Below are 26,646 nucleotides of genomic sequence, written 5' to 3' on the forward strand. Positions count from 1 at the left end.
GTTTTATGCCTTCCCCCAGCTTTTTTTGTGGATGCCGAGGATCTACCAACCAAAAAGTACACAAGGAATAGAGAGGCTGAAAGGGATACTACTACCTTCAAGGAAGGATTTTTAACACGTCAATGAGCCACGTCTTTTCAAGGAAGGCCTTGTTAAAGGTAAAATTGTGCTTGTATGCTGGTTTTCTGTCAACAACATTAAAAATACATGAAATTTATTTTAATTAACTGGTATAGAACTTAAAATCATCTGTAGTGTCACAGGACAGCATATACTCAGGGATCAGTCTATTCAGACCTTTCAAAATGGCAACACTGCTCTTAGTTGTTTGCAGTGTTCTCACGTGGCAATTAAAGAAAATCTCTTGCTTTCTTGGAAACCTGCATCCAAGCTTGTGATCTTTTCTGAAGAGGACTGAGTATCTCAATCACTCTTTATTTGGGTAGATTCTTAAAAGAGTTTTCTGGCTGGTTTCTCTATGAAGGGTATCTGGGAGCTGTAAGAGCATTTCATGCAGCATGATGTAGAGCAGCTATTTCCAACTTTTTTCACCTCATGGCACACAAACTACTAGTATTCAGCGATACACCAAAAAATTTATTTTTGCTGATCAAAAGGATTTTTGCTGACAAAAAGTAGGTATAATTTTGATTCATTCACACCGGACGGCTGTTGTCATTTTTTAATTTGACAATTTAAGGGTAAAAAGGTCAATGCCCCTGACTAAATAGTCAGGTATTGCATGTTTTAAAAATCCTTGCAGCACACCAGTTGAAAATCGCTGTCGAGACGAGCCGCATACAAGGAGGTGGTTCAAAATGAAGCTCGTTTTGGAGAGTTGCCTCATTGTCGCATCTGCCAGAGGAGTTTGGGTAATTCCGGTGATTGGCTTTTAGTCGTGGCGTGGTGCAGTGTACGGGGGCGCCAGCAGGTGTGTGGGATGCAGGACACCTAGCGAGCCGAACCTGCCTGCAGGTGTCTGGCGCCAAAGGTGCAGTTTCTACTTTCTGACGCACGGTGGCGCTCAGGTCTCCCCGGCCCAGCCAGCCGTCTCTAAGGCACCTCTGCCGCCACCTGCAGTCTCAACCAAACTCTAGGTGGTGGAATGTGACGGCCCGAGCGTCCAATCGACCACCAGGCTTTCGGGTACCGTACAGCTGTAGCCAATAGGAGCTGAGGAGAGGCGCGGAGGAGGCGGACCCCGCGGCAAGCCTGGCAGGGGCGCGAGGCCCTCCTCCCGCCTCTCCGCCTACTCCATCCTCTGCCGCCTCAGCTTCCCGAGCGAGCCCTGCGGCCGCCGGAGCAGCTCCCGCGGCGGAGCAGGAGCCGGATGGTCAGAGGAGCCCGGCAGCCCCAGCAGCCGCGGAGTCGCCTGGCCCCCAGGTGGGGCGGGGACTGGGTGGTGGTTGGGGATGGGGCGCGGGAGCGGGCCGAGGGACAGCGGCTTGGGGCCGTGAAGCATTCGGGGCGCAGAGGCTGGAAGGGGCTTTAGGTTGGAGGGATTCGGGGGCTGCCTAGGGCGGCGGGGCGGGATGGGCGGCGATCGCATCCTCGAGGCTGGAGGGGCGTGGGCGGGAGGGGGCGCCGAGGGGTAAGGTTGGGGGCACTGGGCCAGGAGGGGCAGGGCGCGCGCTCCCCGTGGAGGGGCCGTGGAATGCGGGGGGCGCGGAGCCCGGAGGGGCGGGGCTCGGAGGGGTAGTGCAAGCTCGCCAGGGGGTGGGCACGGGAAAGGGGAGGCCGGAGGGGCGTACGGGGGTGACGAGGCAGACAATGAGTAGGTGGTGGTGGGGGTTTTGGGGAGCTGGGCTGTGACGAATTAGAGCTAAGGATGGAGTGAGAGATTAAGAGGTAGAGCAGGATTTCGACTAAGCAGACATTAAGGGAACAGTGGGACCCAGCACTGCCTGGTGTTGGTAAATAGGGGAAACAGTATAGGCATTTGGAAGGTCGGGTATGGGTTCAACGAGCCCATAGTCCTAGAGGGTGGTACATTGAGTTGTTGACTGGCAGAGTAGGGCCTGGGGACGTGTTCTTGTCTGTCACTTTTAGTTATCATCTTATCTGTTTGGTCTACAGACTGACTGGCACAGTGGAGAAACCACCTCGAAAACGGAAAAGCAGGTAAGGCAAAATGCCTTCCTATTTTGTTTCGTGTTTTTCCATTTGCTTGGCTACACCTGTGCCGTAATGCATAATTACACACAGTCCGTAGGTGAAGCCTTTTACTTACCTTGTTTCTTAACAAGTGTAACTATCTGCAAGACTATTTTTTTTGAGGGGCGGGGGGCTGGAGGATAATCTAAGATTATATGGGAGAAATGTGGAAAATTGAGAAATCCTAGGTTCTTACTTTAGCCATAATTTCAGCTTCTCCACCAGCTCTGTTTAAAAGCTAATATTTATTGACCATCTACTATGTGCCACATACTGTGCAGGTGCTCTATATGTGTTATTTTGTGGAATCCATGAAGCACCCTAAGGAAGTATGTACTATTTTCACTATTTTGCAGAAGAGGGAACTGAGGAACAGAGAGGCCAAGTATTTACTCAGGATCACACATGCAGTAAATGGCAGAGCCAGAATTTGAATCTAGGCGGTCTGACTCCAGAGCTTCAGCTCTTATCCACTCTACTCTAATGCCTCTAATAAATATCCAACTGAACAATAGGTTTTCTTAGTGCTTTTTCTTTTTCCATTGCACATAGAGTCTAGTAAACATTTGAATCATAGGGAAATAGAAAAAAGGGCTTACATAGCCTGCAAACAAGTGAGTTATTTCTCAAGCAAAAAAGAGCCTATGTCCACTCCAGAAGCATTTTTGAGTGCATTCAACATCTGAGGTACCATATAGCAGTCGTTAGAAGATTCCTTTTTCCCAGATGTAGGCTCTGGCCTGGAGAAAGTGAGCTGTTAGAGCAAGGATGTGACCAGGACTGCTGTCGTCGTTAGTATTTGTTAAGTTACTGATGTTAGTTCACAGAAAACCTCAACAGCAGGTAGATGTGAACATGCTGATTGTGGAACAGCCAACAGCCAAAGCCCCTTTGTCCCTCCCTCGTCAGGCCTGTACCATTTAATGTGGTAACTATATATGGTTGTTGAGCACTCAAAATGTGCCTAGCGTGACTCAAGAACTGAGATTTTAATGAAATTAATGATAATTTAAATTCAAACACCAATTTGACGCATTATTGAAAAATGGTTCAGTGTGTTTGGACCAACTTGGATATGTGAATCTACTTTTTCATCTGTAAATTTTATGAAATTTAAATACAGATCAAATATCTCCAGTGAAAACTGTCCAAAATGAGGTGTGCTCTAAATATAAAATGCACACCAGATTTCAGGTTAGTACAAAAAAAAAAGAACGTAAAAGTTTGCATTACTAATTTTTATATTGATTACATGCTGGTATAATATTTTAGGTATATTGGATTAAATAAAACTATTATTAAGATTATTTTCACTTTTTCTAAATAGCCACTGGAAAATTAAAATTTACGTATAAGGCTTGCATTGTATTTGGTTTTGACAGCCCTTGTTTAACTCTCATTACCCCACTGCCAGACTCTGGTAGTAGCCCGACTGGCTCCCCAACCTCAATTCTGTAATTTATTCACTGTGCTGTGCAAGTTGATGTTGTAATTCTCATGCTTAAGATTTTTCAGTTTTCCCATTGCTTATCGAATGTAATTCAGACTTTTAGCCTAATCATAAAAAAGAGACTGCCTTTACTCCACTCCTTCCTAACTTTCTATCTAGCCAGTATAGTTTTGTGCTATAGCCATGGAAGTTCTCAATAACGGATCTATTAAATGTCTGGTATGAAATGACTTCACTTTCTGGTGAACCCTTCATGATGAATTAATTGCTGAATGTAACTCAATGTTCTGTTTGCCATTCCTAGAACTTATGTTCTCTCTTTGCTCTGGGTTTTTTCACACTTTTTCTTTTCTTTTTTTCTGGAATACTTCCTCCTTGTTCCTTGGCAAGCTCCTTCAAGACTTAGCTCAAATGTCACATCCTCGGTGCTGACTTTTCCCACCCTCTCCTTTTCTTTCCTCCGCTCTACCTTATTTGCTCCCATGATCGCCTTTACAAACACCTAGATATAATGGTTCGGGTTGAATCTGAATGCTAGCTCTGTCAGATGCAAGCTGTGAGATCATATGCAAGTTAATAAACCTCCCTGAGCCCTAGTTTCCCTGTCTGTGTAATAGAAATAATAATAGTTCAACCCTTACAGAATTGTGAAATGCCTACTACAGTGCCTGGCATATAGAAAATACATAATATGTTTTAGATTAAAAAAGCACCCATCAAATGCCTTTTATTTATTTTTCACCTCTTTTTAAAATATATATTGTTGAAAGCATTAATAATACAGATATTAAGGCAAAGAAGAAATGAGGGAAGAATAGTAAAGTGGAACCAGTGGAAAAGTTAGTGTATAGACAAGAAAGTACTGCACAGTTCCTAAAGGTGGGCTCCATATTTGGCTCTGGGTGTCCAAGAGTAAAGCAAAGAAGAAAACAAAGCTCAGCTGCCAGATTCATGGTGTGCGTGATGTCTAACACAGGTTGTTCAAGAGAAGCATCGCTTCTTTTGACTATTAGATCTGAGAGACATCTCTCTCGCTGGTCTCCAGAGTGGGAACACTGTGGTTTTGTGGGGAAGAAAATCCCAATGATAAGTATAGTAGTGAGTTTTTTGATATTGCTTCTTATAATGCTTCTCATTCCAGATTCAGGTAGTGCCAGTGAACAGAACATCCTCCAAAGAGCCAAAGCAATGTAGTTTAGGTATACAGCTCCCCTATGGTTGGGCTCAGCTCAGAGTTGCAGAGGAAGGATTGAGCCGCAGGGACACTTGCTTATCCCCAGCACCTAAAATAGTGCCGGGCCTCCAGAAAACTGTGGCCTGAGTTAGTGAATGAGTCCTCCATGAATATTTCTCCTCGTAACCAAATTTTTGGTAACCGTCGGGCAGCAGTGAGCTTAAGCTTATATTCTCAGTCAAGAACCATGAAGTCGTGTATTCCGACTGCCTGTCTGATTAAAGTCAGATCCTGATCAAGTCAGGATTGTGACCTGAATGGACAGCCAGCCTACATCTCTAAAGACGTTCTGTGGGCAAGACCAAGATTGGCTTCAGAAAACCAGCAGTTTGGGGACTGCTCTAAAAATAGAAAACAAAATGGCCATTTATGGCCCTAACGATGGGTTATAGATCCAAAGGATGTCATGATTGTAGCCAGAAATTTTTTTACAGCCGTTACTACCAGTTGCATACTATGGCCATAAAAATTCTCAACATTGAGGGTTGTAACTTCCTGGTGAGCACTTCAAGTGAATTAATTGTTGAATGTAGCCTTAAGTATCCCTTGGAGTTGGCCTATTGTGTAGAGCTGTTGACTGTTACACTGTGTATCCAAAAGTACGGTTTTTATTTTAGAATAGTTGCTGTTAAGTCATTCTTTTTGATAAACGTTTGTTGTAGCTGCGTTATCTTTTGAGAACCTTCCTAATACTGACCAAATTGTAATATAATTAAAGAAAAACCAGGATAATTTGAGATAAGCAAGCATCTCATACCCTCCTGTGACTCTTTTTTTGTGTGTGTCTTATTTTCCCCACTGAAACTGTTATTTCCTTGTCTTCCCTTTTGTGTCTGTAGTCCTGAGGGGTACTTAATAAAATTAACTAATACATGAATTGGTGGCAAGTGGGAGTTAGTGTGAGAGGGGGCTTTGGTGGTAAAAATGATGTGGTAATATTTAATATGCTTGATAAACTGTACTAAACTGAAAGGGATTTAAAGATTGGAAGCTTCATTTCAACGTGGGTTTGGAAAATTCTGGAGACTTCACTATGTCTGTTAATGAAAGTTTGGGCTGTGAGTTATAGGGTCCTTTCAGATCCTGTTTGGAATAAGGCCCATTTGTTTGGGTAGGGTGAATGTTAATTAAAACTTTATTGTATGCCCTGACCTGGTTCAGTTGGGTGGGCATCATACCACAAGGGGAACGGTTCTATTCCTGGTTAGGGCACATGCCTGGGCGGCAGGTTTGGTCCCCTGTCGGGGCACGTACAAGAGGCAACTGACCGATACTTCTCCTGTTGATGTTTCTCTCCCTCTCTTTCTCCCTCCCTTCCCCTCTCTCTTTAAAAAATAAAGAAGAAAAAAACCTTATTGTATGATTTGGGTTGTGTGTGTGAGACGTATCTAAAGCGAAGGATCCAGGCATTTTGATGGTATATGTAATTTGCTTGTATTACAGTAATTTGTTTGAAAAACACTTGAATGCTTTTTAGTTCTGGGTACTAGAGATAGAGACATGAGCGACACTTGGCCCCTGCTGGGGAAGAGCTCATGTATTTGTGGGGAAGGTAGACACAAGGACACGAGACAGTGTAATGACTGTGTGTTTGCAAAGGGCTCATTCTGCATGCTGGCTGTGAGGGCAGTTTCCAGAGTCACTTCATCTAGGCCCCGGAGGTTTGGAAGCAGTGTGATTGTTGAAAAGGCCGGGCAGAGCCTGGATGTAGGCTGACTAATGACGAGTTCTTAGGTGAGTTGAGTTCAGGATCTGAACCACGGTGGTGTCAGGTATGGAAAGAGTGGCGTTTTTATTTATTTTTTATTTTTAAAGATTTTATTAGCTATTTTTAGAGAGAGGGGAAGGGAGGGAGAAAGAAAGGGAGAGAAACATCAGTGCGTGGCCACCTTTCAAGCATCTCCCACCAGGAACCCAGCCCGCATCCCAAGCATGTGCCCCAGACTGGGAATCGAACTAGCGACCCCTTGCTTCGCAGTCTGGCAGTCAGTCCACTGAGCCACACCAGCCAGGGCAAGAATGGTGTTTTTAAAAGCTTGGGCTATGATGTCAGTTTTTAGAGCTTAAGAGGTGGTTCTCAACTAGGGGCAATTTTACCTTCCACAGGGCATTGGGCAATGTCTGGAGACATTTTTAGTTGTTAAACCTGGGGGCACCAGTGGGTAGAGAGACCAGGGATGTTGCTAAAATCTAAGTATTTTCCACTTCCAGTTGTCAGTGATGCTGAGGTTAGAAAGTCCTGGACTGGAGTCTGAATCCCAGGTTTTACAAATGCTGCCTTTGGGCTCTTGAGCAAAGTACTTAAGCTGAGACTGCTCGCTCTTTTGCAAAATGCGGTAATGACAGTGGATCTGCCTTGTAGGATTATTCCTTTCCTCTAATAGTATATAATCTTTGTGAGTGCAGAGATTTTTGTCTGTTTTCTATTCCTAGCACCTAGAACAGTACCTCACATACAGGGTGCGGCAAAAGTAGGTTTACAGTTGTGAGTATGTGAAATGCAGAGTTTGTTCTTGAATTAGTATTTATGAATTGTTATATTATTTCCCATACAAACAACTGTAAACCTACTTTTGTTCTACCCTGTATAATAGGTTCTCAGTAACTCTTCATTGGTTGAGTCAGTGAATGGCTCATTGAGAGGATTCAATGAAATAATGATTGTAAAGTACATGATACAGTTACCTGACATCCATTAAGGACTTAACAAATGATAGCTGTGACTGTCATTGGTTTAATTACTTTTATTTGGTCTTTGTAAAAATCAGCTTATCGAGGTATTACTCACATAATAACAAAATTCTCCAGGGTTACATATACAGTGTGATGACTTGACAAACGTATCCAGTCTTATGACCACCCACGGCAATTATGAAATAGGACATGCCCGTCCCACATTTGCTCATGTTCCCTTGCAGCCCTGGTTCTGGCAACCACTGATCTTTTATTCTATCAGTAAAAGTTCAGTCTTTTCTGAAATTTCATGTAAGTGAACCATTCATTCTGTAGTCTTTTGTGTCTAGCTTCTTCTACTTGACATAATGCTTTTGAGATTCATCCATGTTATTTTGTATAATTGTAGTTAATTTCTTTTTATTGCTGAGGAGCATTTCATTGCACGATTTTTCCACAATTCGTTCATTCCCGCACCCGTTAATGGACATTTGTCGTGTTTCTAGTTTTGGGCCAGTGTGACCGTAGCTGTTGTGAACGTCTGAGTGAAGTCTCTGTGCGGATGTATGTTTTCATTTCTCGTGGGTAAATGCCTAGGAGTGACCTTGTTGTGTCTTACGGCAAGTGGATGTTTAGCTTTTTAAGAGACTGCCAAACTTTTCCAAACTGGCTGTGCCATTTTGCGTGTCCACCAGTGAGGTGTGGGATTCCATTTGTTCCATATACTCGGCAATGCTTGATATCGTCATTGTTTTTCTTTCTTTCTTTTTAAAAAATATTTTATTTATTTTTAGAGAGAGGGGAAGGGAGGGAGAAAGAGGGAGAGAAACATTGATGTGGGAGAGAAACTGATGGGCCACCTTATGTATACACCCTGACTGGGGATCGAACCTGCAACCTTTTGCTTCACAGCACAATGCCCAGCCAATTGAGCCACACCAGTCAGAGCTATCATTATGTTTTTAAATTGCCTTTCCATAATGACTAATGATTTTGAGTATCTTTTCATGTATTTATTAGCCACTCATATAACTTCTTTTGTGAATTTGCTGTTCAGGTCTTTTACCCACTTTTAAAATTAAAAAAAAATTATTTGCTTATTTTGAGAGAGAGAAATAGATAGAGAAAGAGAGAGAGAGAGAGATTTGTTGTTCCACCCATTCGTGCATTCATTGTTGATTCTTGTATGTGCCCTGACTGAAGATCGAACCTGCAGCCCTGGTGTATCAGAACAATGTTCTAACCAATTGAGCTACCCGGCCAGGGATTTTACCCATGTTTTATCAGTTGTCTTCTTATATAGTTACAAGGGTTTTTTATGTATTCTGCAAACCAATTCTTTATCAGGTAGGCGTTTTGCAGGTATTGCCCCCAGTCTATGGGTCGCCTTTCCTTTTTCTCCACTGTATCTTGAGGAGCTTTTAGCTTGAATAATAGTTTGAATGGGAACACTTTTAATTGAGGTAGCAGACACGAGAAGAGCACGTTTGGAAGGCTGAGATTGTGAGTTTTTTGGCTGTGTGGAGTGTGAAGTGTTTCAGTGTACCATCGCTAGCCAGGCAGGTGAAAACGTGGGTCTGGAGCTTGAGATACAGATTGAGAAGTCAAAAGCAAATACTTAGTGGTCCAAGTCATGAAAATGAATGGAATAACCTAAAAAAAAAAAGAAAAAGAAAGAACCTAGGAGGCCATATTGAGTGAGATGCGAAGAAGGCAATAGAAGAGTGCAGTAATGTGGAGTAGAAGTACGAGGTCTGTCCAGAAGGGATCCAGCACGTACTATGAAAAAGAGAGACATTTATTGAAGAAGATACAAGATACAAGAAACAATGTACATAGTACAATGATACTTCAGTCCCCTTCAAAGAAGGCACCTTGGGACCTAGCACAGTTCTCCCAATCACCAGCAGCTGCCCCGTCATATTTTCCTGAATTTCATCGATGGTCTGAAATCTCTTACCTTTCAAAGGTGATTTCAGTTTTAGGAAAAGCCACAAGTCGCAGGGCACCAAATCTTGGTGGTCGGGGAGCTGAGTCACCTGGGTTATTTGATGTTTCACCAAAAAACTCTGCACGAGACATGATGTGTAAGCAGGCGTGTTGTGGTGGTGAAGCTGCCAGTCACCGGTTGCTCACAGCTGTGGCCTCTGAATCGTCAGAATAGTTTTTGCAGAGGTTTTTTCAAGGTTAATGCAAAATTTGATGCAGATTCATTGCTCTACTTGCTCAGTCATTTTGAATGTGATGGCCACACAGTACACATGCTCATTCAATGGTGTCTACTGCCCCCACTGACTAGTACAGTGAAGTTGTCATTGTTCACGCATGTGCATTCCAGTCCACTCTCCTTGGCTGCCAGGTTACATCAGTGCCATGCAAACCATTCCTGTTATATTAACGATGGCTGGGTTTTTTCCAGACAGACCGTATACCAAACTGCTTCTATCTTTTGGACGTTCCCTCTTTCTTTGCAATGTTATCTGTCTACTGCAGTGGTAAGTGGTCATCAAACAAGTAGTGTTCATCTCTGGGAAGCAGATCTCTGTAGTCTGGTCAGAAACAGATTCTGGAGGTCGTTACTCAGAAAACCAGAGGCAGCTTTTCCAGTTTACACTGAAACACAGGAATATCCACTATTTACAGTACTTTGTGATAATATTTGCTTCAGCAACATCCCTACAGAAATGCAGTGGGTCTGGCACAGCAGGTGTCAGTGAAAACCTAGGGCATAATGCCAACATTCAGTTCTGTGAAAGCAGAGTCTAGGGGGCCCAAGATAGCATGGTCAAAGAATTTAGCATTTTCATGTAATATTTTATTCTGGAATAAAATCCGGACTAGCTCAAGCAGTGATTTTCCAGCGTGTTCAAACAGCCCAGAGGTGCCTTGGGACTAACTCAGGGGCCCCCTGAGAGGGTGGGATGCTGGGAGCAGCCAGGAGAAGATTAAGCAGACTAGCCTCTAAGGCATCAATCTACTTTCTGTTTGCCTGTGTATTTTTAATATGGAAAATTTAAATGCAGACAAACTGAGAACACTGCAGTGAACCCGAATTGTTCAGCCCCCCACTTTGCCCAGTGGGGACCTCTTTAAATTGGCTCCTGGGTTCCTTTGGCAGGACCGAGTAGGCTTTGAGAGCTTCCTCGCTTCCTGGTTGGACAGGGTATTCCAGGCCCCTCGTGTACGTGTTTGGCTCAGACCTAGAATCTGCTATTCTCCAAGGAGACCTGTTCTGGCGTCATTCTGCTTCTTACTGTATGTTTTCTATCCTGAGGTTCTGTTTGAAAACAAGGGTTATACAGGGCTGGGCAAAAGGAGGTTTACAGTCATGAGTATGCGAAACCCAGAATTCTTGTATTATTATTGGTTGTCATTTTCCATAAAACAACTATAAACCTACCTTTGCCCCACCCTGTACAATCCTTGTTTTCAAATAGAGTACCCTAAAAGTATAGCCTAAAAGTAGTTTTGAGAGCAACAAATCTAGAAGAATGGATTGTATACAATACTATGTTCTTCAATAATCCTCCATAAATGTAATTTTTTCCATTTGGATTTTCTTGATAAAAGTTGAGTAGCACACAGATGAGAGTTACATTTTAGGTTAAGATCCTGAAATATAGGTAAATCTGTAATGCTGATTATGGTTAGATCTATTGAGAGATCAAGTGACTAGAATTGATTATTTTCTTTTTTATGGAAATTGTGGGTCCCTAACCTAAATGATGGCTTTCCTGCCAAGCCAGGATTTTTTGGATATAAAACTACTTGCTTAATATTCTACACATTATGAGAATATAGCCTGGACAGATTTGGGGGTAATATATTACTGATGGAAAAATCATAATGTTTTGAGGGAGCAACTTGTTTGGAATTTTCTTTGAAATTACTAAGATTAATGAGTTATAAAAGCTATCCATAAAATAGTAAATTAATTGACCGTATAGTAAGTATGAATCTTATGTCACAAAATCAGGTAACCAAGAAATGTTGCAATATTTATTTTCTTCAAATGAGATGAAATCTAACTTTGGGGACCCCCACCCCATTTCCACCAAACTGATGAACAGTTTAATCTCAGTGATTAGGAATAGGCCTCTCCGCCTCCTGAGGGCTGTGCAGTTATCTGAGAGGCTTGTGGTGGAAGGTCGGGTTGCAGGCCGCTGTGGCCGTGGCTGGTCAGCATGTTGTCCGAGAGGGTACGGTTCCTTGATGTTGGTGTCTCTGGTAGTTATAGCCGGTTTCAGGCTCAGGAGTCCTTGCGGGTTACGGGGATTCCGCTATAGAGGTTTCAGCTTTCCTAGGTACTGCGCACACCCATTTCCCTCCAAGGACTTGCTGTTGTTATAAAACCTGCTAGGGAGTGGAGTCGCAGGCCCCAAGATTCTTTCTCCTTCCCAGGTAAATCACCCGTTTTTCCCTTGTCTCTACCTTTCTGTCCTCAAAGGCACTGCCTTTTCACCCTTCCCTCAGGGGCATCTCCTCAAGGAGTTCGAGTTTTCAGAAAACAAACACAAACCTCCCCTGAGGCTAGGGCTGTCTTCTTGGGGACTGGGGAAGACAGAATAAAACATCCGTTGATGTCTTAGTAATTTATCCAGCTACGTTTTCCCCTCAGTCATGCTTTTGGTCCCTGTGGTGGTTTTATAGATATGTTCACAAATTCTTTGATTCTCCTTTCTCTGAGAGATGGAGCTTGGCCCTCCTGCCCTTGAGTGGGCTGGACTTAGCAGAGGTGATGAGAGGTAACTTCCCAGATCAGGTTAGAAGGAGACTCTGGCTTCTGTCTCTGGTGGACTCTTTCTCCCTCTCTCTCCTGAATCACTTGCTCTGGCTGGGGGAGGCTGGTGATGTGAGGCAGCCCTGCCTAGAGGGGAGCCGGTGGCCTTGTGAAGACACTCGAGCAGCCTATGGGCGGGTCACGTGGTGAGGAAGCGAGGCCTGCCAGCAGCCACACGAGTGAGCTTGGAAGGGGAGCCTACATTAGCTGAGCCTTGAGGTGCCTGCAGCCCTGGCCAGAGGCTTGACTTATAATTCTGGCTTCACAAGTGCTGAGTTATATGAGCCTGTGATTTTTTTGTTTTGAGAGTCTCCTTTCTTTTGGCACTGGCTCCATTATATCCAAAGGGCTCGATCTCTGGCTAAGCCTTTTCTCCTGGATAGTTCTCTGATGGGTGTGCATGTGCATGTGTGTGCATATATTTGCGTGTTGGGGAAACAGCTATCTTTTTATTGAAGGACAATTTACTCGCAGTTTCAGGCAATGATGTGTGCCTGTCCTAGTAACTGAGTCTTTAACCATTTGCTCTTCATCTTCAGAGTCACCCCCCTGGTGTGTTGTCCCACAGAACATGTCCCCTTGCTCACATTCATGTTCATTAAGGAAAGATCCAAAAGGTAGTTGCCTGGTGCGGAATCAGTTTTCCTCTGCCTGGTACCTATCACCAGGTTTTAAACTCCTTTTCAATCCCTGCTTCTGCTGTCTGGGAAGAATGGGCAAATCAGATTCAAGTAAGCTGTGATAATTAATTTTATGTGTCAACTTGATTGGGCCACAGGATGCTCAGGCTTTTGGTCACATGTTCTGGGTGTGCCCGTGAGGGTGTGCTGGACGAGAGTAACGTTTCAGTCAGTATACTGAGTGAGGCAGGTAGACCTCCTCGTGTGTGTGTGTGTGTGTGTGTGTGCGTGCGTGCATGCGTGCGCTCATCCCGTCCCATGAGACCTGAGAAGGACAGAAGGACTGAGTAAGAGGGAACTGCTCCTGCCTGACTGCTTGGGTTGGGATATCAGTCTTTAAAGCCTTTGGGTTTGAGCTAAAACTCTGCTCTTCCTGGTCTCAAGCCCACTGGCTCTTAGATTGGAACGTACACCATCAGCTCTGCTGGTTTTCGGCCTTCAGGCCCAGAATGGAATCACACCAACCGCTCTGGTGGGTGTCCAGCTTGTAGAACTTGGCACGTCTCTGTCTCCATCATCATGGGAGCCAATTCCTTCTTATCTGTCTACACACATGCGCACACACGCTATTGTTGCTGTTTCTCAGTAGAACCCTGACTGATACATAGGCCTGGTCTTTTTTACGGCCTGTGTTTCCTCCCTGGTTTTCTAAAGTGCTCTTATACCCGCCATAGCTGTGCATTGCTAGCTGTGGGTGCTCTTCATGGCTGCAGGCCGCCATGACACGGCCACCGTCACCCCCAGCTAAGCCAAAGGAGAGACCACCGTCACCCCCAGCTAGGCCAAAGGAGAGGTGTCGGTGCTTTCGTGACGTTGGCAGCTGTTTTGGAAACACTTCACTCTGAGGCTAGAATCAGTCTTTATATTCTTGTTTTGCAGCTGGGATTCTTTCTGCTAAGCCCTGCCCATGTGGCCCCAGGGCCATGGGGGGTCTGCACCTGTGTGGAAGTATCCTGGGAGTTCTCTCTGCATGGGCCCAAGTTAAAGGTGCTTATTACACATGGTTTCCCCAAAGCCTGCAGTGTGGCCGTCAGGACTTTTAAACTATTGCGGTAATTTCCACACTATGGGGTGATCACATACAGATTTTCAGGGAACAACTGCCAAAAACAAAGATTTTAGATTTCGAATAGGCAAACAAGCCATTTATCTGTTGAGGTAACTGGTTGGTGATAATAAAATTGTCATTAACAAGTAAGATTCTTACTTTAAAAAAAAAAAGATTTTATATATTTATTTTTAGAGTGAGGGGAAGAGAGGGAGAAAGACAGGGAGAGAAACATTGATCGGTTGCCTCTCATTTGTGCCCCAACCGGGGACTGAACCTGCAACCCAGGCATGTGCCCTGACTGGGAACCAAAATGACGACCTTTCCATTTTGGGGACAGCGCCCGACGCACTGAGCCACACAGGTCAGGGCAATTCTTACTTTGTTACAAAGTAAGAATTGTATCTGTATTGTCACAAAGCAGTTTTAAATCATTACAATAGAAGTTTAAAAGAAGGGAATGCTTTTAATAACTTGTAAGAGAATGACAGAGTCTGTGTGGGAAGAGATTGGGTGTTCAGTCCATCCGCAAGCAAGCAGAAGCCCTGTAACGCACCTGAGAAGGAAGCCCCTCAAAATCCTGTCTCAGCCTTTTCAAATTCGGTTTGCTCATATGTTCATCCTTAACGGGCGTGTTTTAAATGTTTTCTAAGAATTCATCTAAATTGACTGTCTTGTGCATGTACTGTAGCATGTAAATGCCCTGGTGACCGAATACCAATAGCATTTTGTAGAAGTGTTAGTGAATTTGTGGTGCCTTTGTCATTATTGATTTTTTTTCAATAACCATAAAATAAAATCACAGTTGTCATATAGATGTCCACAGAATTTTTACTCTTTTTTTTTTAAAAAAAGATGTTATTTATTTTTAGCAAGAGGGAAAGTGAGGGAGAAAGAGAAAAAGAGAAACATCAATGTGTGAGAGACACGTTGACTGGTTGCTCTCACACACTCCCAACCGCGGACCTGGCCTGCAACCCTGGCAGGAGCCCTGACCGGGAATTGAACCAGTGACCTTTCGGTTTGCAGATAATGCCCAACCCACTGAGCCATACCAGTCAGAGCAGAATTGTTACTGTTAAAAAGAGATTCTCATACTTGAAAACGTGGAAGCCACTGCATTAGCTATCTCTGGTGCCATTTCTAGCTCTAACATGTGGAAAATGGACTGGGCTGAAGGATGGAGTCTTTGTACAAGAATGTGTTTGAAGACCGTGTAGTGTGGCCTGCTGGTGGGATCCCCAGAACTTTGGCTGGTTTCTAGTCACTCCTTTTCTGTCTTTATTATTTATCCCTGCATGTCGCAGGGTTTGACTCACCCTTATTCCAACATCCATCCTGAACTCTTGTCATTCTCTGTGCCCATAAACCCTTCCCTGAAACAGGATGCCGGTGCCTCAGCTTTTCCTTTCCCCTGGTAACTGAAGGTATTTGGTGCATTTTCATCTTTAAGGGTTTTTTACTGCCGGTAACAGTAGGGAATGAGTAAATTAAATTTATGTATTCTAGAATTCAGAGGTTTACTCAAAAAAAAAAAGAGGTTTCCCTAACCTTCACTGAAAGGTAAATGAGAAAAGCTTAGTTTTCAAGTAGTTGCTAAAGTAAAGGTAGTAGACTAAGTGATGTCAAAAGTTTCTTCCAACTCAAATATGTTACTCTTTAATGAGAGATTACTCACTTTATATTTTATCACTCTTTTATTCTGGAAAGTACCTAACTGTCCTTTCTCCTCTTTTTCTCCATCATTTGGCCCTGAAGATAATTACTTGTAGGCCACTGAATTTATTTCATCATAGGGGAGGAGGAACGCCAGCGTATTGTTTTTCAAACTCCCCACCTGTTGCTTTTTGCAGGAAATGTCTACCAGTAAACACTATTAACAAAAAGTTAACGTCAATCTATTCTGACACATCACCATTACATTGGTGTGATAAATTATATTTGCCAAAGACATCTGCCACAGTGCCTTTCATTCCACGTGGCGTATTAACGATGTGGACTTGACACCTCTCTGTCTAGTGGTGAGGACTCTTGTCTCCATCTCTTAACTAGGGCGGGCCTCTGTGGCTCTGTGGCTGTTGCCACCAATGGAGCGTGGCCCAGGCAACACTACGTGACTTCCGGGGCTAGGTCATCGAAAGGCCATGTACTCCCACCTTCCTGTCTTGGCATACTCTTCAGAACCTCGCTACCAGGCTGTGCTGTGAGGAGCTCAGGAGGGAGGCCCATGTGAGTGAGAATCTGAAGCTCCTGGTCCTCCGCCCCAGCTGACATCCCGCGACAGCCTGCCAGCCCTGTGAGTGAGCGTCCTAAAATGGATCTTAATCCTCTAGATCCCCATGATGCTGCCCCAGGGGCTGCCCACGTACAGCAGAGAACTGCCCCTGCCAAGTCCTACCCAGACGCGGGTTCACGAGCATGATAAGAGATTGGTATTTTAAGCTACTAAGTTACACAGCAGAAGATAACTGAGCTGGTATGGCATTTTGCCAGCGTTTGGAGTGGAGACCCTACTGTATATATATTAAACTGCCTCAACTTTTAAGAGCAAGATGTATTTCTACCTTCAGGAGCACTGTTAGTCCCGTAAGAGAAATAAAACAGATTCTGTGTCCCCTTCTCTTACAGGTTTTTATGTCATTGACTGTCCTTTTACATATTTATTAAATTATGGTATTTAAAAATAAAGGGTGGTAGAGGGGGGAGGGAGGTGGGTTCACCTGGGGTGGGGTAGAGGGATGGGGAGAAAAGGCATACAACTGTAATTGCATAACAATAAAAATAAAAAAAAATAAAAAAAAATAAAGGGTGGCACAAGACAGCAAAAATTGGACAATAATGTCACTTACTAGATAACGCCATTCTCATGTCCTTCTAATTGAGAAGGTTGTGTGCATGTTAATAATGAGAAGTGACTTCAGAATGATTCAGGCCAGCGGTGACTTTGGAATGGAACATCCTCTGTGTAAGTCCGTATCTTCATGTGTGAAGGTGTCTACGTCATAGGGCAGTTGTGAGATTTCAGTTATATATGCACATAAAGTGTTTAATTAGTGCCTGTCACAAAGTCTCGGCTGCTCATTACTGCTGACCCTACTAGGTCAGCGGGGGATTACTAGAGAGCGGGGGAAGGGTAAGGAGCGAGGTTGCAATCTAAAATCATGGAGTAAATACTTCTAAGAAGTTAGGGACGTGGAGGGGGGTGGGATTTGGGAAAGTCTGAAGGGACTAAGGGATTAATAAACGTGTTTTAGATTTTTTCAAGGCTTAAAGTTTCACTTAAGTGGTGAAGACCAGAATGACCTCTTTGGGAAAGAGGACTAGGGAGAAGGTGATGGAGAAATTTCAAAACCAGAAATGGGCTGGTGCTGGGTTATGGACTTCTTGATAATAACAGGCATTTACTGATGGATTAAGCAGTGATGTCTCATATATTACCTGTTGTCACTAGTTTCTTTTTCTAATAAGCCCTTTAAATGTATTGATGAATACTTGACATGCAAAAAATTTATGGCTCTTAAGTGTTCACTCTGTTTTTATCAATTCTTAATTGTGTTAAGGTTGATTACAAGGTAGAGTAGTAAATGACAAATGGAAGGAGGGGACCAAGGGAGGTTACCTTAGCTCCCAGAGTGCTGATGCTTATCAGCAGATCAGGTTTATATGTGTGACTTCATTTGAAGACAGATGGTATTATTCCCGCTTACAAATAGAGAACCTAAGGCTAAGGAGAGTCAAGTAGCCCATCTAGAAGAGGCACAGTCAAGACAAAACACAACTTTTGTCTGGCTCTATAAAATTTTGCTACAGACTAAATAGTACCATTGGCCCCGGATGGTGTGGCTCAGTGGATTGAGCGCTGACTTGCGAACCAAAAGTCACGGGTTTGATTCCCAATCAGGGCACGTGCCTGGGTTGCAGGCTGGGTCCCCAGTTGGGGGTGTGTGAGAGGCAGCCAATCGATGTTTCTCCTGCACACTGATGTTTCTCACCCTCTCTTTCTCTTTTCCCCTTTTTAAAAATAAAGAAAGAAAGAATTTAAAATAGTACCATTGGATTAAAAAAAATCTTTGGTGCAGACAGTTTTCTATGAGAGTCTATTAAGGTCCCATAATAAAATGAAAACACTTGTTGATGTGGATGTCTTCTGGCTTCAGATGCTTCAAACCTCCTCATGCTTCTGCAACCATTCTTTTTTACTTCACCAATATCTGTAATTGAGATAATGTAGTTTAACCAGCTGATCCTCTCCAATGGTTCAGGTAGTTAGGTAAAAGTATTGTAGCTGTTTTTGGTAACCAGGTGACATTTTTACTTTTAAGTATCAAAGAAAGTAGAGACCATTAAGAATGAAAAGAATTCTGTTTCTAGACAGTTCATGCTATTGCACGTCTCACAGATAAATGATGTGTAAACTTACTGGATAACAAACCTTATGCCTGAGACTGGATGATGGACAGGTAATTTGAAATGTTATTGACTGAAAAACATCTTCACTCAGGTTGACTCACTTTATTACATTCAGTATACAGGAATGTAGTCTTTGATTCAATCAGGATATTATTCCCGAAGGTCTCAGATTTTTCTTTCTTGTATTTTGGATCCCTTTATCCTTTGCGGCATGTTCTTTTTTTTTTTTCTTTTTCTTTTTTTAAATTTATTGATTTGAGAGAGGGAGAGGAAGGGAGGGGAGAGAGAAAGAGAGAGACATCGATTTGTTGTCCCACTGATTTATGCATTCTTTGGGTGCTTGTTGTATGTGCCCCGACCTTGGCTTGGCTGGACAATGCCCTGACCAGCCGAGCTACCCGACCGGGTACCGTGTTCTTGGGCAAGAAGCCAGTCTGTGCTGTCCACACCTAAAGAATGGGAGTTACACTCCACTGTCTTGAAGGCAAAGTATGTCAATTATTTTGATTTTCGTTTTCATAGAAGATTCATCTATTCTCCCCCTCGTTAGTTATTTGTCTATTTATTTATATAATTGGACACGTGACTTTTTTAGTACTTCGATTTATAATCTAGCACTACTTGAGTTTTGTTGTTGTTGAGATTGTTCCAACTTGGCCATTGGGAGCGCTTCAGTTGGCTGCTCTGTCCCTTGACTTATTTCTATCTTTGTGGGTTTAAAAAAAGCTTCCCCCCCCACACTTCCTTATTTTCTGGTTCTATGAGATACTCCAGACTCATTTTGTGTATTTTTTGCTTCTGTCATAGACTCAGACATTTCTCCAAGGAACCCTGTTTCCTTTTATTGGAAATGCTATTAAAAATCAAGATCTGGATACTGGAGGTGGTTGTTGCTACTGGGGTACAATGGGGTGTTATTTTGCCTTCCTGTGTGATTGATGAAGTCAAGCACCTTTGTGTATGTTTAATTGTTATTTGTATATCCTGTTTGTCTTGTAGGGAATTAATCTGGTTCCTGTTACTACATCTGAGACAGAAGTGGAAGTCCTTGAGATGTTTCTTAAAAATTCTGAATGGGTGTTGAATTAAAAAAAAAAGAAAAAATTGTTTATTGATTTTAGAGAGAGAGGAACGTAGAGAGAGAGAAAGAAACATTGATGTGAGAGAGAAACCTGCTGGTTGCCTTCCATACCTGCCATGACCAGGGATCGAACCCACAACTTAGGCGTGTGCCCTGACCACAAATTGAACCCCCCCCAGCCTTTTGGTGTATGGGATGACGCTCCAACCAACTGATCCACACAGGCCAAGGCCTGAATTTAATTCTATCAAATGCTTATTCTGTGTCTATCGAGATGACTAAATGATTGTTTTCTCCTTTTTTTCTGTTAATGCATGTTAAATTACATTGATATTTTTCCTAATGTTAAATCAACCTTGAGATTCTGGAATAAATCCTACTTAGTCATGATGCATTATCCTTTCTTATATGTTGCTCAACTCAATTTACTGGGATATTTTTTAGGATTTTTTCATCTTATGTTTTTATCCATATATTGCCCTTCCTCAGGTGTTGACATCAAGACTGTCCTGGTTTATAAAATGTTCTGGGAAACGTTCCTTCTTTTTTTCTAGAAAAGCTTGCATAATATTGGTGCTTTTTCTTCCATAAATGGTTAGACAAATTCTCTGGTGAAGCCATGTGGTAATTTCATTTGGGAAACTGAATACAGATCTATTTATTTAATAGTTATAAGAATATTCAGATTTTTCATTCGTTTTTGTTTCAGTTTTGGTCAGCTGTTTTTCTGAGAAGACAAGTAATCTGTTCAAAGTTTACATGTGATCATGAATAAACCTTGCAGTCGTGTGCTTTTTCAAGCGATGTCGGTCCCCCATAACACAGTATATACTTCCAAATTTGTGTACTCTTTTATCCTCCCTAGTAGGTGATAAGCTAGCAGGCAGGTTCTGTCTCTGATAAAACCTAGTATACTCAAGGCTTAGGTATTTTAATACCCACGTAGATATTTTAATTAAATTACAGCATATTTAGAGTTTGTATCAAGATTTTAAAAGGAGAGACCTTGATTTTAGTAGTTGTTTTAGTACTTCATTTGGGCTCTGTCAGTCTCTGAAATGTCTATTTTTCCTCTTTGGCAGTGGGTTAGTGTTCATTAGAATATATATTGAATAAAAAGGTGGGACTAGTGAATTGAAAGTATAGTTCTTAAACTTTGGAAATACCATTTCTATTATATTTATTTTTCTAGATTTCACTTAATTTTATTTTTATTCCCTAAAACCTTGTAGAATGGATATCTGTCTATAATTCTACGGCAATTGAAAGAAAAATAAGTCTAGTTCAGAATATGACTTAACCAAAACCAGTTTTTATTTCTATTCAGGAAAGATCATAACTTGAATTGAATTGTGTTAACAGGGAAGATGTAATGAATGTGTAACATTTCAGTACCACCCAGTGTGTTCATCTTGTTGGAGTAGACTTAGTTTCAGATTCATATGTTGGGGAAGAATGTGGTTTGAGTGGAAAGGGTTCAATTGAAGGTCTGTTTCTATAAAGTATGTTGTCTGTTACCAAAAGAAACACTACCTAGCAGCGGTTGACATGTGCCAAGAGAGGCCAGGGAAGTCTTGTAGGAGAAACTGCACAGGAGAGCTGTCAGACTAGATCCCTGAGGATGTGAGGCAGGAAATAGAGCTTATGATGCTAAAACAATTTTACTGGATGGCTAGGCCATTGGAAGTGAATCTTCCATTGCTTGTATTTTTTTTTAAATCATGCTCTTACACTGAATAAAAAGAGTTACTTACATGTGATTTAAACTTTAAGAAATTTAACCCAAAATTTAAGATATTTTCTAAGATCATATTCAGTAAATATGAATATATTTATAACCTTTTCCTACCAGGTGTTTATGTTCTGAGATTAAGATTTGGAAATGTGTCAGGAGTGAGCTTTACGTTCTTGGGGATGAGATAGTGTAAATAATTTCCTTTTCTGTGGCAAAAATGGAAATACAGAAAACGTTAAACAAGCAATTGTGTCTAAGTGTTTATCTGTGGTTCTCTCTCTCTCTCTCTCTCTTTTTTTTAACAATACAGCACTTCCCGTTTCTACTGTACACATCCAGATACACTGCACAGAATTGCAGGAGCTTTGCGCCTGAAGACCTTCTGAAGGATATCTATTTGGGTTCCTTTGTATGTGGGGAAATGAGACGGGTCTGGTTGAAGTATAAGTAATTTTCCCAGTGCCAGAAAGGGAATCAGGACATTTTTAGCACTTGGGGAAACAGAACCTGTTCCTTAATTACTGATGTATTAGTTACTAGAAATCTTAAATGCGGCCTTGGTTTTCTCACCACCAGGTGGCTTCTAACCGGTGGGGTGTCCACTTTTAGTTCACTGCCAGCAAAAGTACGTAAAAACTGTCCAGCTGCGTTGAGGACCACTATTGTTCAGGAAACAAAAACAGTGCTGACACTTTAAATAAAATGAGAATAGCTTTAGGTTCACAGAGTTGACAGAAGGCTATGATGACATTGTTTAATTTAAGCCCTAATGGGCTGCTTCTATATCGGTGTCTCCTCTCTGCCCTTACGAGTGCCTCTGGGAGCTCACAGCTGTGTTTCAGACTCAGGTTATAAAACTCCAAAAGGAACAGAGGTGGTCCTGTTGTTCCTGTTATAATAGGCAGTCCTTGTAACTCTGTTGTGTGCCGAAATCTTAAACGGTCAGGTTCACTTCTGGGCCATAACAGTATTGAAGATGCTTTTTTTTTTTTAAGGTTTTTATTTATTTTTAGAGAAAAGGGAAGAGAGAGAGAAGGAGAGGGAGAGAAACATCAATGTGCGGTTGCCTCTCATGTGGCCCCCACTGGGAACCTGCCTGCAGCCCAGGCATATACCCTGACTGGGAATTGAATTGGCAACCCTTTGGTTTGCAGCCTGTGCTCAGTCCCCTGAGCTACACCAGCCAGAGTGTAAAGATGTTTTTTGAAGATGCAAAAAAAAATTCCCACTTAATTTAAGAAAAATTTCTTCTACAGAAAAGTTGTATTCTGAGCTCAGATTGTAGCTGCCCTGTGGCCTGTACAGCTGGGGCAGGCTTGAGTCATGAATTAGAGCTGGGGCTTTGCCACTTATTAGCTCTGTACTCTTGGGTAAATTACTTTACTTCGATGTCTCTCAGTTTCTTCATCTCTGAAGTGGGAATAATAATAGTATGTGCCTCATAGGCTTGTTCTGAGGATTAAATTAATGCTTGTGAAGTGCTTAGAAAGTAGTTAACATACAGCAAGCACTCAGTCAATGTTAGCTCTTGTTATTGTTATACTATGTGAAGCATTTAGAACAGAATCTGGTTTAGTAAGTATTCAATAAATGTTACCTGTTAGTGTTATTAGGCTTTGTTAGTCAGTATGTAACAGTTCTTCCCGTAAATTTGACAGTTTAAACTAGCATTTCCCAAAAGGCAGAGCAGTCATTCAGTATTCCACATTTCACTCTTTTAGTCATCAACACTTCCTTCCCTTGTTTATGCTTATAGAATCCTTTTCTTCTTCTTCTTCTTCTTCTCCGAAGAAAAGACAACCCAAACGTCCCATCTGATCACAGAGCCAGGCTTCACATCCAGAATGTCGTGATAGTCTCTCCATCACTGCTTGATGAGGTTCTTTGAGCTCCTGCCCATCCCAGCCTTCAGAGGTGGGACAGGGTAACTGGAGTAGAGTCCCCCATTCTCCTCTTCTTCCTCCTCCCGTATCTCCCTCCCTTTTCTCCACCTCCTTCCCTTCATTCTTTTCTTGATTTACTCCAAAACAAGAAGAAATGTACACGGAATATATGCTCTTCATCTTTGTGTTGAATATTATACTTCTTGGTTAATTTATTTTATATGTAATTCTGTACTGGTCCCAAATCTAATGTTCCAGTCTTCTTTTAACAGACATGGATTTAAATTCTGTTTCTGTCCCTTGCTAGGTTTTGACTTTAAGCAGTTACCTAATAATTTTGAGACTTAGTTTTCTTATTTTTAAAATGCACTTGATAATATCTTTCTCCCAGTGTTACTGTAAATTTCAGTTTACTTTTGGCATCAAATGATGCGCTTTCCATACATATGTACATTTCTCTTTTAATATTAAAAAAGCAGAAAAGGTTAAGACTATAAAATAAAGAGAACGATTGAGAACAGAGCATCTGACAGCAAGATTTAATAAAATTTTGATGACAGAAACTCGATAGCGGAAAAAGTAACTGACACAGCAGAACAGAGAGATGTTACTACTTTTTAGATATCAACCTTTAGGACCCGACAGGGCAGTGCCTACAGGAAGCAGACCGATTGAATCCGCACATTTGCTAGAGGCACCAGGTAGTTCAGAGGCGGGAATGCAGCACTGAGCTGAAAAGCTGAGTACTGAAAAGTTGGACCCCCAAGTCCGCTGTCTCACACTGTGTAGCCAGACAGCCAATTCCCCCCCCCCCCTTAATTATTCAGGAGAACCTGAACGTGGCTGGGCACGGGGGTCTCTACAAACTGCAGACATTTGGGGATGAAGGGAGCCATGAAACAGAAAGAAAGTGGGCATCATCTGTGTACTGAACTGGGAACGTACAACCTCCCACCTCGTCTGTCAGATACGCTCTGGCCACTGAGCACTGGCCACCAGACTTCTACAGCTCGTTGAGGAGAGAAGCTAAAGAAGCTTCAAAGAAAAGACTTTCTCCTACTGACGTTTGAGGGTATCTAATGAAGGCTGTTTCCTGTAAGGAAGCGCTTTGGCTGAAGACCGTCTGTATGTGCGAGGGCTGCTGGTCAGATCTCTCAGCGCCTCTTTCTCAAGTGTGAATCAGACAACTAAGCTTCACGAGACACAGGAAAGGAAATCTCTTCAAACCAAGTAGAGCACAACTTCTCCAGTCCATAATCCCACCGAAATAAGAGTTTGTGAAATAAGAACTGGGTTCTTTGAGAATTTGGGATAAGAGAGAGCGATTGGATGTACATCACTATGGTAGCTCAGACTAAAACATTTCTTTTTCTTTTAAATTGCATTTACTGGGGTGACACTGGTTAACAAAATTATACAGGTAAAAAAAATAATAATTTTTTAATGGTTGGAAGGTGAGGTTGGAAAAGTCTCCCAGAAACTAGAAGGAAAAGACAATGATGAAAATAGGAGAGAAAAGATAGGAAGCTTACAGTATCGAGAGGGTCCAATGACAGACTAATAAATGCTGCATAAGGAGAGGAACATTATACGAAATAAAACAGTCACAAAACAAAATTGTCCAGAACTGATGTTTCCATAATGGCTAGCCAAGGGAATGAAAAAAAGCTCCATAGTGAGATCTATCATCATGAAATTGCAGAACATCTTTTATAAAAGATAAGATAAAGGTCTTGAAGCTTTCAGTCACACACACGCACATTCACACATCCTATGTAAGGAATAGAGAATAAGAGAATCAGGTTTCTCTATTGCAATTCTAGAATTTCTTATCAGAATTTTTCAAGTATTACTTCAGTGTCTTTCAGCCTGAATTTGATATTTGGCCAAATTATCAATCAAGTATTAGCAGTATATGATCAGCAAGGATTTAGAAATTTTGTCCTTTCTTAGGAAACTACTGGAAGGTGCTCTTTAGCAAAATAAGGGTATCATTTCATGAAAGATGATGCAGTTAGTGGGCCTCAGGAATCAGCAGCTCTAACACAGGAGAACAGTGAAAGGGAAGTTTCCAGATGACACATTGCATAGCAGGTCCGAGAATAACCGATCCAGCGTGGCCAGAGATGGAATGCTGTGGGGAAGAGGTGTCCAGGGGAACGAGTGGGACAAGTGATGGATTATTTCGTGTGATAGAGTTTTTGGAATAAAATTGATACATGTGTGATGGAACATTTTACAAAACTGAAAGCTAGGTATATAGAAAATAATGTAAATGAAAATATAAGGTATGTATAAACACCATGAAAGATGAAATTCTAGGTTTTTGAACAGTTGAGTGGAAAATGAAGTTTTAGAATAATAACCTTTAAAAAGTTGAAGTCTTTCTATAATTGGAGTTTGTAAATCTGAAACTACTATTTTTTAAATTTTTATTTATTGATTTGAGAGAGAGAAAGAAAGTGGGGAAGGGAGAGAGAAACATCGATTTGTCGTTCCACTTAATTGTGCTTTCACTGATTGATTCTTGTACGTGCCCTGACCAGGGATCAAACCTGCAACAATGGTGTATTGGGACGTTGCTCTAACCAACTGAGCTACCCAGCCAGGCTCTAAAAATACTCTTAAAAATCTAAGTGTTCAAAACTTACTGCAGTTATTGAGGCAGTGTGGTTCTGATGTGAAGGTAACTATGTAGATCAAGAGAGTAGAATTGAAAGTTAAAAAATAGCATCTGCACTCCTCTGGTCAGTTGATTTTTGGTAAGGGTGCCAAGATAGGAAAATGGTGAAATAGTTGTCTTTTTAACAAATGGTGCTGGAACAGCTGGATATCCAAATGCAAAAGAATAAGTTTGGACACTACATCTCACACCGTATATGAAAATTAACTCAAAATGGATCACAAACCTAAATGTAAGAGCTAAAATTAAAAAAACTCTTAGAAAATTTACTTAAAAAAAAACATACAGGTAAACCTTTGTGACCTTGGATTAGGCAGTGGTTTCTTAGATATGAAACCAGAAGCACAAATGATGAAAGAGAAAATGGATAAATTAGACTTCATCAAAATCAAAAACTTTTTTTTTGCTTTCAAGGACACCCTCAAGAAATGGAAAAGACAACCAACCCACAGAATTGGAGAATCGATTTGCAGATCATATATCTGATATGATACGAGCCTTGCAGCCAGAATATAAAAAAATTTACAAATTTACAACTCAACAATAAAAAGACAAATAACCCAACTTACAAATAAGCAAAGGATTTAAATAGGCATTTCTCCGAAGAATATACGCAAATGACCAATAAGCACATGAAAAATCCCACCTCCCCCAAGCAGTGGAGGACAGTGCAGTGATTGCTGGGGGGCCCTTTGTTTCTGAAGTTTATTTTCAACTTATGGTTTTATTACATTGCTATCAGAAAGTGCTTTTTGTAATATTTTCATTTTGGGACACTGATGTTTTCTTTGAGAATTAATAAATGCTCAAATTTTGTGACTGTTTCATGTACACT

At 41.8% G+C, this 26,646-nt stretch overlaps 1 protein-coding gene across 3 annotated transcripts in view; it reads left to right on the forward strand.

The window, feature by feature from the left end:
- Positions 1-783: 783 nt before the first annotated feature.
- Positions 784-26,646, forward strand: part of SCAI (suppressor of cancer cell invasion) — a 101,328-nt gene continuing 75,465 nt past the window's right edge. For 2 of the 3 annotated variants that reach the window (XR_008426417.1, XM_053920720.2), the window contains exons 1-2: positions 1,233-1,383; positions 2,077-2,121. Coding sequence is in view for 1 of the 3 variants with exons in the window: in XM_053920720.2 (XP_053776695.1) it covers positions 1,331-1,383; positions 2,077-2,121 (98 nt within the window). In the remaining 2 variants the exon portion in view is untranslated. Of the gene's footprint in view, positions 873-1,232; positions 1,384-2,076; positions 2,122-26,646 lie in introns of those variants that run through there. The other variant, XM_053920727.2, reaches the window with a different exon arrangement.

This window comes from Desmodus rotundus, chromosome 1 (genome assembly GCF_022682495.2).
Source record: "Desmodus rotundus isolate HL8 chromosome 1, HLdesRot8A.1, whole genome shotgun sequence".
Lineage (NCBI taxonomy): Eukaryota > Metazoa > Chordata > Mammalia > Chiroptera > Phyllostomidae > Desmodus > Desmodus rotundus.